Source organism: Jatropha curcas, chromosome 9, assembly GCF_041381405.1.
Source record: "Jatropha curcas cultivar XTBG-Jc1 chromosome 9, XTBG_Jcur_1.0, whole genome shotgun sequence".
Lineage (NCBI taxonomy): Eukaryota > Viridiplantae > Streptophyta > Magnoliopsida > Malpighiales > Euphorbiaceae > Jatropha > Jatropha curcas.
Genome location: NC_143159.1, coordinates 11561289 through 11577383, shown reverse-complemented (window position 1 = coordinate 11577383; position 16095 = coordinate 11561289). Strand labels below are relative to the sequence as shown.

At 31.1% G+C, this 16095-nt stretch overlaps 1 protein-coding gene across 1 annotated transcript; it reads right to left on the bottom strand.

The window, feature by feature from the left end:
- Positions 1-50: 50 nt before the first annotated feature.
- Positions 51-3412, bottom strand: LOC105635943 (GDSL esterase/lipase 1). The gene is made up of 5 exons (XM_012219080.4): positions 3043-3412; positions 2562-2677; positions 2232-2456; positions 1362-1617; positions 51-1254 (listed from the first exon to the last, which is right to left on the bottom strand). The coding sequence occupies exons 1-5, from the start codon at positions 3317-3319 to the stop codon at positions 1031-1033; spliced, it is 1098 nt and encodes a 365-aa protein (XP_012074470.2). The 5' UTR covers positions 3320-3412; the 3' UTR covers positions 51-1030.
- Between the last annotated feature and the right edge of the window lie 12683 nt (positions 3413-16095).

The following is a 16095-nucleotide window of genomic DNA, read 5'->3' as shown; positions in this document are numbered from 1 at the left end:
TAGGGATTAGCTATTATAGTAGCGGTTTAAATGTTAAATGAATTTGGAAGGAAAAAAACAATGGTTATGATTGTCAAAAAAATTTAATTAAATGCTAAAAGGAAATGTTGTACTCTTGAAGGTTTCATAAAAAAAAGCTCCCTCAACCTATAAAATCTATTATAAAAACTATGTTAGCGAATACTACAATTAATAGAAATAGAGTTTTCATCAAAGGTTAAAAGTTAGTTTAAAAGCTGAACAATGTCTTAACTACACACATCAAGAGATAAGTGAAGTGGAGGCATGTATCACTTGACAATAAATTCAGGTACCAGTTCTCTTCTCCAATACTAAAAAAAAAAAAAAAAAAAAAAAGAAAAGAAAAGAAAAGAAAAGAATCATCTAAACTAAAATTGGGATATTTTCAAAGGAGAAAGAAAATTGCTTAGATAGAGTAATAAGCAGTTCAAGTTATAAAGTTTGGTTATTTTTGGTTATATTGTAAAGATAATTGAGTGCTAACTTAAAATTCAGGGCATATATTTTTAGGGTAATACAGTATTTTGTAGTTTAGGTGACTAGTGATTCAAACCCTACCTCCCTTTAAGAATTTCGGTTATGAAAAAATTGGAAATTATGGACTTGAAAATAAATTAATAACAGCTTGAATATATTTTAATGCCAAGTTGGTATATATATATATTCCGTGAACCAGCGGCTAATTCTAAACAATATTTTTATTAAATGCCAAACCACGAAGAAAGTTAGATATCCTCGTGCTAGATAGGCGTGTGCAACATTCTTCAAGAAAAGGACATAGTAAGTACATTGGAATAGGAGATTTATTATATAGTTATTAGGGGCTAATATTTTATTTTGAGGCTAAAGCATCGTACATGATTATTAAGTACAAAATTTAAAAAAAAAAAAAAAAAGAAAAGAAAAGAAAGAAGATTATCAAGTGCAAGAACTAACTTGATGCCCTTGCTTTATTTACAGGAAATAATTAGAGAAATTATTTGATGACTCACAACATAAATTAGTCAAATCATGGAAGTTCAAATAATTGCTGCACATTATAAGGCCAGGTGATATTTGTTGATCCACTCCACATTAATTCTGATAATCTGAAATTTGCATGTTGAGTGGTATGGCCACCATCAAAAAACACATATTCATCTGGGTTTCTGCATAACTCATAAGGTTCAGTTCCACAATTAGATGCTCTATATGCTCCGCTGCCACAACATGCAACTTTACCGACCTTGAACCCTTCAAAATTACAATTAAAAAATATGATATCATTGTTTTAATATGGTTCAATTAATATATAAAATGTAAAGGGTAACTAAAGCATAAATTGTATATATATGACTTACCATATTTAGAAGGGTTATCTATCATATTGCCAATCTCAGTGAAATAATCAAAAATTGAATATTTAAAATCTTTAAGGTTTCTTTGAAGTTTGTCCAAGGCTTTGGACAAGGCAAGGTTGTGTTGTCTTGCCAATTGTAGGGGTCCTTGTGCACATTGATCAGGTGTACAGTTGAAAGTTTGCTTCATCATAGGCAGACAGCCAATGGGGGCCACATTCTGAAATGCAAATTTCCTTCCTCCTGCTTCATGTATATCCTTCAAAACAGAGTAGACCACAAGTAATGATTAAGCCTAGCTACAAAATTTTTAAATTTCAAGGATGTTTTTATCCATTCCTAAAATAATAAATTAGTTGGTCAAGCTAATTTAGTATCTAAATGCAAATTTTTTTTTTTTTTTCAAAATCTTCTATTTCAACCATAAATGTGTAATTACAAAAACCAATTGTGTTTATCAATCAACTTTGACTTAATATTATTAAAGTTGTCCTAGAATTAGGAGTTCACAAGCTCGAAATTTAGTTAGAATGTATTGAAAAATGAAGCTATTATTAAAAAAATTAAATTTTTGATCTCCAAATTCCAATACTAAATCGTTTTACAATATTTTCTCCTTTCAAAATCTACTATTTTAATTATAAAATATAATTACAAAAACCAATTGTATTTATGAATAAAATTTGAAGTTGTCCTAGAATTTGGAGGTCACAAGCTCGAAATCTAAATTAAAACGAAATTAATGGAAAAAATATTAAAATTTTGATCAGGGATTCCATTTAAATCCTTTTACAATACTAGTAGCAATATACATATATGAAAAAATAACTTCATATTTCTAAGTGTTATTGCTAAAATGATAAATTATCATACCTTTAGGCCTTTTGTCAAATTGCCAATTACCAAATTAACAAAGCCTTTCATCTCAGCTTGGGTAGCATTAGGATAATTGGTTGCAAAGTTAAAGTAATCATCTCCTCCCAAGCTAAACATGTAAACTGATCCTTTTGTAAGGTTCTTAGCCGCTTTGCTACCTAAATTATGTTTCATTGACTTGAGCACTCTCATCAAGTTTGTTACTTGCATTTTGAGATTCATCTGAAATATAAAATATATATAATCAACAAGAGTAAGGCATTCCTTTTTGTTCATTTTGCTTTATTAGAGGATGTAAAACAGAGAAAAGCAGAGCAATTTGCATACCGCATTAGCATGAATTTCAAGAACACCTGCCCCAGCTGAAGCAAAACTGGCTCCATCAACAAAATTTGAATTTGGTTTAAGAAATGGTGGAATTATGTGCAACTTTGCTGACAAGGCTACGAAAAAGTGAAGAACATTTTGCATTAAATAAGGCTTTTTTTTTAAAAAAAAAAATTGTTATTAGTGAATTAGAAAAAACAAAAAAATTTCTCCATAACCAATCAAATCTGATTTGGTTGGTTTTCTCATTTATATAGTAAGAGGTTTCAAGCTCGAGTCTAGAGCGTGGTTATACTTATTATGTACCTCGCAGTGCTATTTAGGCCCATCGGACTTTCCAACAAATAAAAAAAAAATTCGGCAAAAAAAAAAAAAATCAGCTTGCGAATTCAAACCTTAACGAGGGTCTAATTAATAGAAAAAAATGAAAAATAATAAATTTTGAAAAAATAAGGAAAACATTCTACAAAGAAAAAGATACCAATATAATCAGGGACAACAAGGCCATCAGAAAATCTGCCAGTTGAATGATTTCTCAAGCTCATTCCATAAGGGTAGTAATAGGAAGGGATATGTTGAGTAGGATCAAGGAATATGTTATTCCCAGGATCAAACAGTGAGTCTCCAAAAACAAACAAGAGCTGATGTTGATGTTCATGGCTATAACTCTTTGCTTGAGCAATGCACTGGCTGGTTGGAGTAGTAATTGTTATGCTTGAAATTATAGCATAGAAAATGTAACTTAGATAATTTGCCATAGGTAAGGAACGATATTGTGGTTACTTAGGTGCTTTCTTGCCCTAACTGGGTCTTTTCATTCCCTATTTGTACTACTTTGGTTCTTGAATAAGCAGAATTAGACAAAGATCACTTTCTTAATCTTTGTGCTCATTTTTGTGGTTTATAATCGATTATTTGTTTAGTTTTTGTTTTGATGAAAACACATTTGGAATGCAAGACAGACTAGTGGTCAAATTAAATAATTTGGCTGGATATTATCATCCTTGTACTAGTTTCAAATCTATGTCTGACTGTTTAGAGAAGCTAAACCCAGGATACAAAGCTCCTTGTTTTCTTCCTGAAAAGAAAGGTCATCGTTTATTAGTATACATAATGTTCCTTTTTTTTTAGCTAAAAGCTGTGCCTTTTCTTTTTAATTTTTAATTTTTTATTCAAGTACACAAATAACCATGGCCAAGGCCAAGATAGAGCTAGGTGTCTGGCTATCAGGTTAGGCACCTTGCCACTGGTGGGTGCAACTTACTTCTTTAATTATGATAATGAGCATATGGTTTTAGACTTTGACAATGGTTTCGATCTTTTAGGGGCCCTTTCTTTCATCTTTTTTCATTTCCTTTTTTAACAATAGTTGTCCGTCAATTATTTCTTGTTACGATTAATTTTATTTATTTATTAAGTTTAGGTTTGATACTGTTCAACTCGAAAATTTGTCGCTGTCTATTGAACGACAGGCCATTCAGACTTTGTTTGGATGGAGTGAGGGAAGTTTTATTAAAGTAAGGTACAGAAAAGTAAATTATGAGAAAGTATAGTGAAAGGGTTTTTTGTGTTTGGGGAAAAAATAAGGTAAGCGAAGGTTTAATAATATTATTTTGTTTGATTTCATGATACCGAAAGTAAAATTCAATACAAAAATTATGAAAATACCATTGTCATAGATGTTATTAATTTGAGGAAATAGTAATTTATATATATTAAATTAGTTCCTAGGACATAAACCAAAAATTTTATTAGGAATGAAAATATGATGACAAAATATATTTTCATAATAATATATACTACTTAGAAATATTAATTGCTTCAATAGTTCGCATTAATTTATTATGGCTATACTATCTAAATTATAATTAGGGTCATGGTTTTTTATGACAAAAGTGTGGTTAAGTTTTCTTATTAAGTAATTAGGATTAAATTGATGTGGGAAAACAACTTTAATAGTTAGGGATTTTATTCAAATGGCTTGTGAGATAGTTGTATGTTAGTTGTGCATTTATTGTTGCTTGACTGCCATTCTTTTCGCTATGTAATGCAGTGACGTAATTGTTCGAAAATGCTTAGGCTTTTAATGACATTTGATACCTATGGTTGCAATTGGGCACGGCTACGCTATGGTTTCAAAATCGCCAATTTCAGTATTAAAATTGTCGGTTCCAGGTATAAAAAAGGTAGAATCAGAACCGAACCGCTTTTAAGTGGTTTTTAAAACAGTTTTGAACCTGCCGATTTCAGTTTTATTCTGATTTTGAACCGAAATTAAATCATATATTTTAAACTTTTTAAAATATTTTTTAAAGATTTGTAGTTTGAATAAATAATAATAATAAATATTACTTTTGAAAGAAATTAAACCAATTTAATAAAAAATCTTAAAAGTTATTTTAAAAAATATAATAAAACAAAAAGAAATAAATTGGGATTTTTTTATAAAAAACATGTTTTCACAGTTTTAAATCGGAACTGATAGTGTTATTTTTATAGTATTTTCAATATAGTGTTATTGGGAGTTTTTAGTATTTTTAATTACTTTATTTAGTTTTTATCTTAATTTTATTTATGTTTTCATATAAAAGCTTACTTGAATCATAATTCACTTGATCAAAACATGTTTTCACAGTTTTAAATCGGAACTGATAGTGTTATTTTTATAGTATTTTCAATATAGTGTTATTGGGAGTTTTTAGTATTTTTAATTACTTTATTTAGTTTTTATCTTAATTTTATTTATGTTTTCATATAAAAGCTTACTTGAATCATAATTCACTTGATCTTAAAGAAATTTGTAGGGTTTTTGCACAGAAAAGAGTAAAATAAAGCAAAACACTCAGGCTCTAGCAAACCCAAGCCGTGCACATCAGCACGCACGTGCTGGAATCAAGGAAAAGCAAGTGGAGACTCAGAGCCTAACATGCCTAAGCCATGCTCCCTAGCACGCCCGTGCCACAAGTCCTTATCCAAGCGTGCTTCTGAGCACGGTCTGTGATGAACTCCCCATAGACTCAGAACTTGGCACACCCAGACCGTGCTTCGCAGCACGCCTGTGTTAAAAATCAAGTGCTGATTTGAGTCAAAATTTCCAACCATTCCTTATCATTTCCATGAGCTCACCTTGGATGCTTTCTTGACATGCAAATCAAGTTCTAATCTATGCACATGCAAGAGTCATGATTGAGAGAAATTTAAGGCCTAATGAGAACTTTATTCCCTAAACAATGTGGATTTATTCCCTAAACAATGTGAATTTATTCCCTAAACAATGTAGAAGTTTTCTCCTAAGAAGTCTATATAAAGAGAGGAAGGGTGCACAGTAAAATCATCTCATCCTCATCTCGTCTCATATCCCATATCTCATCCAAGATCTCATTTTTAGTCCTGTATATAGTTTCATTTCTTTAAGAGTTCAAGTATTCAAGAGTTGTGCAAAGATTCAAGGAAGCCATCGCGAGTCAATTGTTAACTAGTTCTTATTTCTAAACTCTTAATCTTGTTATTTCTTTCATTATTCTTATCGATTATGGAATATTTATCAAGTATTATTGAGTTTTATTTAAGTACTATATTTAACTAAACTCTCATACTAGGGATTTGATATAACTTAATTTCTTTTCTAATTTATAATATTAGATTTGTTTTTCTTTATTCAAGTTATGATTTATTGATAAACTTAATACTTCCAGGCAGAGGTTCTCCCCTGGATTGATTTATTTCATTAATCACTATGGGAAAAAGGATTTTTGATATGAAAAAGTTAATGAATCACGTGAGAATAATAACTTGATGCGGAAGCTATATGGTTTGACTCATGGGGGGTTTTCATGAATTAACAACTTTAATTTATGAATTCATAAACAAAATACAAAACTTAATGATTTAATTCATGTTTGATTGTACTATTAGAAGATAGGTAGTTAAACGGAATTAAAATAGCTAACAATACATCGGGAAAGCTTGTTAGTGATTTTAGAGTTGTTTCCCCTACTTGAACAATTAAAATTGATTAGTGAACTAATAAAATAAATTGGATAGAATTAAGTGAAATCAAAATCCCTAGTAATTTTTAATCCTTGTTTTCTTTAATCAATAATTGTTTGCTTGACCTCTTCTTATTTTTACTTGTTGAATTTAAATTCTTGAAACAATTTCCTCATTTATCGTTTAAATAATAATAGGTTAACATAATTTTGGTACTTGGTATACAACCCTCGTGGAAACGATATTCTACTCATCGTGTATTACTTGTGGTGATTTCGTACACTTTTGAAAGCACTGTCAAGTTTTTGGCACCGTTGCCGGGGATTGGCGTTACCAATATCAATACTAATTAACCTATTATTAATTTAGACATTTTTTTTTGTTGGTTAATTGAAATATCTGTTTATATTATTTGTAATTTTTTTTATTTTATCGATTTTTTTTATCTTTCTTGCGAAGTATTTTGAGATGTTTCATCAACAAGTAGTTGCAAGTTTTATTCAACTAACATTTAGAGCCATTTTATGCAGCTTGGGCAAGATTTAATGAATTGTTGGAGAGATTTTCTTGTTATAATTTTACAAATAAATATCTCACTTACATATTTTATTGTAGATTAAATGAAGAAACTAGAAATTGGGTAGCTAATGGATTTTCTAAAACCGGCATTCACCTTCTGGAAAGCAACTATGAAGATGTACTGTAACGCCCCATTTTTCTTGTGTTTCAATAGTAGTTTACTGGTCTGTGAATAGTACCACCGGTCCGGAAGTTGGTGTTATTTTTGGTCCGGAAATTGGTGTGGATTTGATGCATGATTTGATTTTATTATGTATGATGAGCATGCTCGGCATTTGATGCCATTATGATAAGAAGCTATGATCATATGCTAGGCACGTGGGTGTCTTATGTTAGGGCCGACGCGCTCTATATGTTATGAAAAGGTTGGTGACCTAAGGCCATTATGAATAAGCTATGAAAACTTATCTGCTTCTTTTTCTCCTAAGTGTATGTGAGCCCTTATACAATATTTTTAAGGAAGTGAAATAAATGAGATCACATTATGTTAATAACTCTTAGTTTACCACAACGTATTTATGATATCAAATGAATTTCTAAAGTATGATGTGTTGGTGTGCATATGTAATACATGTTCAAATTTAATGATTTTATGTATATCAATGATTTTTTTTAAGTATGTTGTCATCACAACATTGGTTTGTTGTGTTTTATGAGCACCACTGCATTTTATACTCAGCGCGTTGATTTTATCACGCGCAGGTTGGAGATTGTGCTTGCTGCTTAAAGACCTGAAGAGTAGCATCAGAGCTGAAGAGATATTTTGATAGTTACTTAGTATTTTTTTTTTTTTTTTGGTAACTAAGAATTATGGCATGTATAAGTATTAAATTTTTGGAGACTGTATTAGTTAATTTATAACTTAAGCATATTGTTGTAAATTATTTTGGTGTATATATTGGGAGATAAACTTGGACTTATTTAATGGTTAGAACATTAGAAGTTGATATGTTTAAATGAATGTATTGAATTGATGAATATTATAATGTTATTGAGGATATGAAATGATAGAAGTGCTATTGTGTTGTTATTGAAGTTTGATGGAGTTTGGAGTTTGGAATTGGGAGTGCTTTGTATTCATATGTTTGGCAACTTCTATTTTTAGGAGAAACTCTTGCAGTTTTTCTGTAGGACTCTCCCAAATCATTTTCAAAACAAAATATTATTACTTGCTAAACTTATGAATACTAAGTCACTTCTAATTCATAATATGATTGTATGATTTATATGTAGGTTAGGACGGTGCCTCCGGCACCGAATGTGGCATCCAGCGTCGGGTCTTTCGGGATCGGGCAGTGGGTGTTACATCTACTTTACATGTTAAATGACATGGCAGATTTTGACTACCGTTGGCATTGGGATCATTCACTGCGGGGTTGGAATCACCAATATCCTCAAAATTTTTAGTATGAAGAAGAAAAACAAAAGAATTTAGAGAATTTGATTGCTGCCCTTACTAAATCTCACATTAAATTTATGAATGAAACTCGCGAGAGTTTTAAGATCCAACAAGCAGCAATAAAGAATTTGGAGGTACAAGCAACGGAATTGATGACCATGGCAATTAATAGATAACAAGATGATGAGTACAAGGTGAACCTGAGGAAACTTCATGGAAAATTGCATATTTAGAAGAAGTAAAGCCTACATGTGAAAAATGCTATTCCTTTGAAGACGGATTAAATCTCAATTTCTTGTTTCCAAACATGATTATTAATGATCATAAAAAAATGAGGTTTTTCCCCAAGTTCATCATTCAAAGCGAGATGTTGTTGATATGACGAGCATAAATTTTCTCAAACTAGTCAATCTTGAGGGCATTTTCAACTAAGACCCATGTGTGATACAACATGATACATACTATGGGCGAATGCCGTTACTTGATAAACTTCTTAAAAGTAGAGTTTAAAGACTTTAAACAAAACGCTAATGGGAGGCAACCCATCATTTTCTTTCTCTTCCTTTGCAATCTTTTTTATTTTATTTTATTATTACTTGTATTTTTCATTTTGTTCTCCCATCTTTAAACCATTATTTTCTTTTATTTTGGTGTTTTGTACTCATACTGCAGGTCAAAGAAGGATTAAGAGGCTTGAAAATTGATTGAAAGTGCCACAGTCAGGCTCTAGCATGGGTAGGGCATGCTGTCCAGCACCTCTGTGTTGTTTTCAGAGAAAAATACGCCCATAGTCAGACTCTAGCACGGTCAGGGCGTGCTCCTCAGCACCCCTGTGCTAGGCATGGCCGGTTCAGTGAACCGCCGGTTCGAGATGTTTAAAATTTTGAACTGGAACCGACCCTTGAACCTCCGGTTTCGGTTTCGGCGAACTGACGGTTCAAATTATGGTTCCGATTCGGTTCCGGCATTATGCAAATTTTTAAAAAAATAATAAAATTTTGATTCCGAATTCATGAATAAATAATAATTTTAAAATGTTTAAATTTTATTAACTAAATGAATTATTATAAAATTTAAAAGAAAAACTTCTATTAACTAACTTAGAACTATTATTACATTAAATTTACAATTTTTGCTAATTTACTAATATAAAAAACTATAAATGGAATATAAAATTAATGGAATGAGTTGGAAATTATTATTTTTAAATACTAAGAAAATTATTTAAAAAATCAAATGAAGTAAATTTATGAATGGAAAAATTTGAGATTAGAGAAAGAATTTGGAATTGGATGTAAGAAAATAAAAAATAAACAATAGATAATTCCAATATTAAGGAAAATAAAGCAATAGAAAAAATAATGAATTATGGAAATTTGAGAGAATTTTGATTGAGAATAAGAAAAGAGTTAGGATATAATTGATTGTGAAATAAAAAATTATCAACTCATCATATTTATACATGTTTCTCATTTATTAGTTTTCCAAATTGTCCTTTATAACAGAAAAATAATAGCTATATTTTTGGATAATTTGGTAAATTACAGTAAATAAATAAATAAATGATTAAAAATGAATAAAATTTATTTACCAAAAAATAAATAAAAAACCTATCATATCAAAAACTATCTGTTACACTCTTTTTTTGTACACTTGAAAGTATTTTTTTATATAAATCAACTATTCATGTACCATTTTTTATACAAATTAAGTTTAAAAAATGTGTATTTTTTTCACAACTTTTTATAACTTATGTACCATTTTACTTCTTTTCACCATAAATCAAATCAACTACAATCAAATCAAGTGATATAAATTTTTTTATAAAAATTTTAAGCTACAATTTTTTGTGCATCTGGTTCGAACCGGACCGGAACCGCAGGTTAACCACCAATTTCGGACCGATTTCGGTTCATATTTTAACATTCACATGAATTTTAACTGGCCCTTGAACCGTCGGTTTCTGTTCAAAATTATGAACTACTGGTTTCGGTCCGGTTCCAATTTATCTAAGTACGGTTCGATTCCGGTTAGAACCGAACCGGTGGCCATGCAAGGCCTGTGCTTCCTAGCACTCCCAGGCAGCACGGTCAGGCGCACCTCCTTACTCTGCTTTTAATTATTATTATTATTATTTTTTTTACTCTAACTACTTTTTCTTTCTTTCTTTCTTTTTTTGTTCTCTGCTTTTTTTTTTTGTCCTACTCTACCCACTTTTTCCTTCTTTCTTTCTTTCTTTTTGACTTACGTTCACTTTTTTTTGTCTTTAATTATTTGCTTTTAATTATTTTTATAGGAATTTTTCTTTCCATTTTTTATTATTTTTGTTTCAATTTTTTTTTCTCTCCTTAACAATTAGGTCTATATTATTATTATTATTATTATTATTATTATTATTATTATTATTGTGTTATGTTTTTCTTTCCCATTTTCAGAATTTAGCCATTAAAATCATGCCCTTTATTTCCTTGTCTTTTATTGTATTCGTCAATACAACGGTGGTAAGGTGTTTTCTACTTTATTTTTGTTTTCTTACCTGCATTGATGATTTATGATAAGTTTGGAGAATTGGTCTTATTTTTATATACATTGGGGACAATGTGCTAGAGTAAGTTGGGGAAAGGAAAATTCAGTTAAAATTTTATTTTTTTATTTATTATTTCGTTTGTTTATTTCATTAGTTTAATATGGTTGGAATAATTATGAGCAAGTTTAAAAATTATCATAATTCATTAACTTGCAATGAATTTAGTTGTTCTTCGAAGTTAATTATTTTTCAGCTTGAATTTTAATTTTTGACTTAATATGATTCTTTGATTTAACTATTTGTTTCTAAGATTATAAACACTAATTTTGTGAATTCTATGATATATAGATGTGTTTTAATTAAAATTTATTTAACCTTCGCATTCCTAGAACAAATTAAAATTCTCTTCAAGACAAAAATTTTAAATGCTTACATTTATAAAGAGATGATTTAGGCATTCTTTGTTAAAACTTCATATTTAGCTTAGACCACCTAAGTTAAAGTATGACCCTTGCAATCAATTTGAAGCCTATATCAAAAATTTATTGTTCACCCATATTTAAACCTAAACATTAAACCAAATTAATTTTCTATCCTAAGTGCAATAATGTGTAATTGAAGGATTTGATTTTTATTAAAACATAGCAACAAAGGGAGAAAATTTCATTAATACTAGCAAATGAGGAAAGCAAAAAAATATAAATAAAAAAAATAAAAAAAAGAAAAAGAAAAAACACCCCATAAGAGAAGCAATTAATCAAGAATTCAAGTTTGGAGAACTTTAGCAAGGAAGAAATTATCAAAAGTGCTATGAAGAGACCTTGCCAAAAATTACCTCTAATTTTGAGCTGGTAAGGAACTTCAATTTAATCTCCCTTTACAAATCAAAATTTGTTTTTAATATAAATAAAAATCCTGATATTAAACATTCTTTATACTTTTGTCTACCATGTTATCCTTTTCTTTGTTTAGCTAAAATTATATCTCTAAAACCCCACTACAACCTAAATAAAGACCTTTTGATCTTTTAAATTCTATGCATGAAATATCCCGAATTTTTATTTTCAAATCTTTAGAATTTTTATTAAATCAAAAATTCGAATTTTTGATAGTATGGGTTGTTAAGACCGAGCAATTCTAACTTGAGCCCAAATTTGAATTGGGCCCAAGCCCAAAAACGGATTATTTGAAATTTTTGATTGGACAACGCTTAAAATTTTGATGAAGTAAAATGGGATACAAATTATTAATTGATTTTAAATTTATGTTTATGTATGTAATTGGTATATAAACTAAAATAAAATATCATTACTGTCACTATTTGTATTAATATTGAGTAAATGGGAAAAATCTTACGAAACCAAATTAAACAATCAACATAAATTGAACCGAACTAGAAAATTAATTTAATTTGTAGAAAAACCACATGAATGACCGGAAAACCGAGCGAAAAACTCAAAAACCAAAGAAAATAAGGCCAAACTGCTAAATCGGACCAAATCGGTTCGAATCGAACCGAAGTGGCTCTGCCTACTTTCCTTCCTTTCCTTTCTTTTTCTTTCTTTTCTTTCCTTCCTTTCTCTCCTTATTCTTCCTCGCACGACAGCACCCTCTCCCTTTGCTCTCTAAGATCTCCGGCCACTACTCGATCTGAACGAGTGGTGATAGGTTCGTCTGACGCCGGTGGTCACGATTCTAGCCTCCCTTCACGCCGATCGGACCTGCAGCGGCGAGGATGGAGCTGTCTTCCTCGCGACAGTCGCTCTTCTTCATCTATGGCGATCTACGCTGTTTCCGGCGGTCCCAGTGGAGGAGACAGGCGCCAATCGACTCTCCACGACGCTGTGAGTAATTCCCCTCCATGACTTTGCGATTTCATCGAAGTTTGAGACGTGGTTGTGTGCGAAGGTGCAGCAGCTATCGGGCCCGATCCAGCCAATTAGAGGACTGATCTCACTAAATTAACACTAGAAATGGAATCCTTGGTGAATTTTGAGTCGAGTGGTGTGATTGTTGTGAATTTCTGGGCGGTTTGATGTGTCCAGCCACCGTGCACGGCGGCGGTGGCGGCGGTCCAGTGATACTCCGGCGAGGACTCCGAGAGGCAGAATGATTTACTCTTCGCGCGAATCACGAAAATCGAATCCGATTTTTGATCGGTACATTGTAAGGCCTAGTTGCTCGTTTTCGGTATAAATTTCAAAACTTGGATTAATTAATTAATTGAATATAAGATTAATTGAATTAGTCAAAATTGGAGATTTATGAATTTAGATACAGATAATTGAAGTATATGAACATCAATTATAAATTGGACTTCTAGGTAGTTAATAGATAATAAAGATTTTCACCAAAAATAGAAATGCTTAAATTCTAAGATATCAATCAAATTAATACGTAAATATCGTTAAGTATGATTAATTACATTAATTTTGATATAAACAAATAAATAAATAAACAAGAATAATGAATTTATATATAGTTTAATAAATTAATATATTATTATCGTTATGAATAATATATGACAATAGTATTATCATTATTATTAATATTATTATTATTATTATTATTATTAGTAATATTAATATTTTGATTATCATAAAATATTACTTACTGAATAACTAGACATTTTATTTAAAGAATAAGTTAGAAGAAATAAATCAGATAAAGATACACTATAGAGATACAGTTTAGTTTGATAAGTTAATAAACCGACGGATAACAAAAACAAATAAATGAATGTAAACTGCATTTCCCAAATTAGAAATCTTATTTAGAATTTTCTTATTATATAGATATTTATAAAGTGTCGGAATGTGAACAAAAAAGGCTAGAAGCGCACAATAAGAAAGGCAATCCTTTTAAGGACAACAAAAACTGTGAGTAATGTTAGATAATTCGCCTCATCTGCCTGCATTCATGCATTTACGACTAAATGTTATCATGCATTATCGCCATATTGTGATGCACTATTTGTTGATATTAAATATTGCTTGATTACTTGTGCTGTGATATTGCTGTGCCTTGTTTGTGTGGAATTGGGATGAAGTGGATCACCATGGGTTTGTGAGACCGTTACCGTTATATGGATCCTGATTATGATTAGTCGGGTAAATGGGAGATCGGCGCCCCCGTGTGCACCTACCGTTACCATTAACCACATGTTGGCTTCTTTATTTGGGCGCACCTGATAATTTAGATCTGATCGCAGCTCGCAGGGTGGCCTCCTATTTTGAGCGCCTGATGATCTCTATTTGATAGAGACGACCGGGTTGCCTCTTGTTGGTATATATATATATATATATATATATATATATATATATATATATATATATATATATATATATATAAAGAAAAGAAAAAAGAGAGATTGGCAAAATAATGAGAGGACTGGTTGTGTGAGGATTATACCGGCCAGCCAGAATGGGGGATTGGCTCCCTGGTGCACATGGATGGGCCATGTGTGAGGACGGCTCATCGGGTTTCGGTTACTCCACTGACTAATTTCCATGTGATATGATTATATGAAGGTGATAATAACTGTGATTGCTGTTGTATTGCCATTTGTGTGAAACTGCATGATCATATAACTAAACGGGTGACCACATTAAAATATTTTAGCATTTGTATGACTGTGTGGGATGAGAGGGTTATCTAATCCTACTCACTGAGTCTAGTACTCACCCCCCTCCAACCTCCCTAGGTAATAGATGGAAAAAAGAATCCTAGAGTCCAATCGAACGAACAAGATACGGGTCGATAGGAGAATAATCATTGTATTGAATACGTAAATGCAAAGGTTAGTGAATTATGGAGTAGAGTTCCGCAATTGTATTCCAACTTGGTTGTTAATGAATAAATAGAGTATAAACATTTATTATTTAGATTGTACTTTGGATATAATTGTGAAATCAATTATTAGGCCTGAATCCACAATTGTGAATAGAATGCGAGTTTTAAATAATACAGGCTTACTGCGGGCTTCGGGGGCCTTAAGCCCACCCAGGTCCTAGTGCCGATTCGGTCCATGGAAATGAGTCGTGACAATGCATTATAATTGTGGAGAAGGGATGACTAATTTTGCCTATGGGAATGTTGATCTTATATTTAAACCTCTTATTTAAAGGTTAAATGATTTTTGTGAAAATTCATACTCTATCTATCATAAGTTGAATAACTGTTGGTGTTAAAAATCTTGGTAAATTTTTTTTTAAATTAAGGACTGTGTTTTATTGAAAATTAATTTTTTTTGTTAGAATATAATTAGCATAGGAAACACATGATTTATTCTCATGTTAATGACTTTTGATACTTATTGAAATTGTGAATAATTATTCCCTACTATATTAAGCTAGCTTTGTTAGCTTTTAATTTTGTTGCTTGAGGACAAGCAATGGTTTAAGTTTGGAGAATTTTGATAGTGTTATTTTTATAGTATTTTCAATATAGTGTTATTAGGAGTTTTTAGTATTTTTAATTACTTTATTTAGTTTTTATCTTAATTTTATTTATGTTTTCATATAAAAGTTTCCTTGAATCATAATTCACTTGATCTTAAGGAAATTTGTAGGGTTTTGGCACAGAAAAGAGTAAAATAAAGCAAAACACTCAGGCTTTAGCACACCCAAGCCGTGCACATCAGCACGCACGTGCTGGAATCAAGGAGATCAAGTGGAGACTCAGAGTCTAGCACGCCCAAGCCATGCTCCCTAGCACGCCCGTGCCACAAGTCCTTATCCAAGCGTACCTCTGAGCACGGTCCGTGTTGAACTCCCCATAGACTCAGAACTTGGCACACCCAGACCGTGCTTCGCAGCACACCCATGTTAAAAATCAAGTGCTGATTTGAGTCAAAATTTCCAACCATTCCTTATCATTTCCATGAGCTCACCTTGGATACTTTCTTGACATGCAAATCAAGTTCTAATCTATGCACATGGAAGAGTCATGATTGAGAGAAATTTAAGGCCTAATGAGAACTTTATTCCCTAAACAAAGTGGAATTTATTCCCTAAACAATGTGGATTTATTCCCTAAAC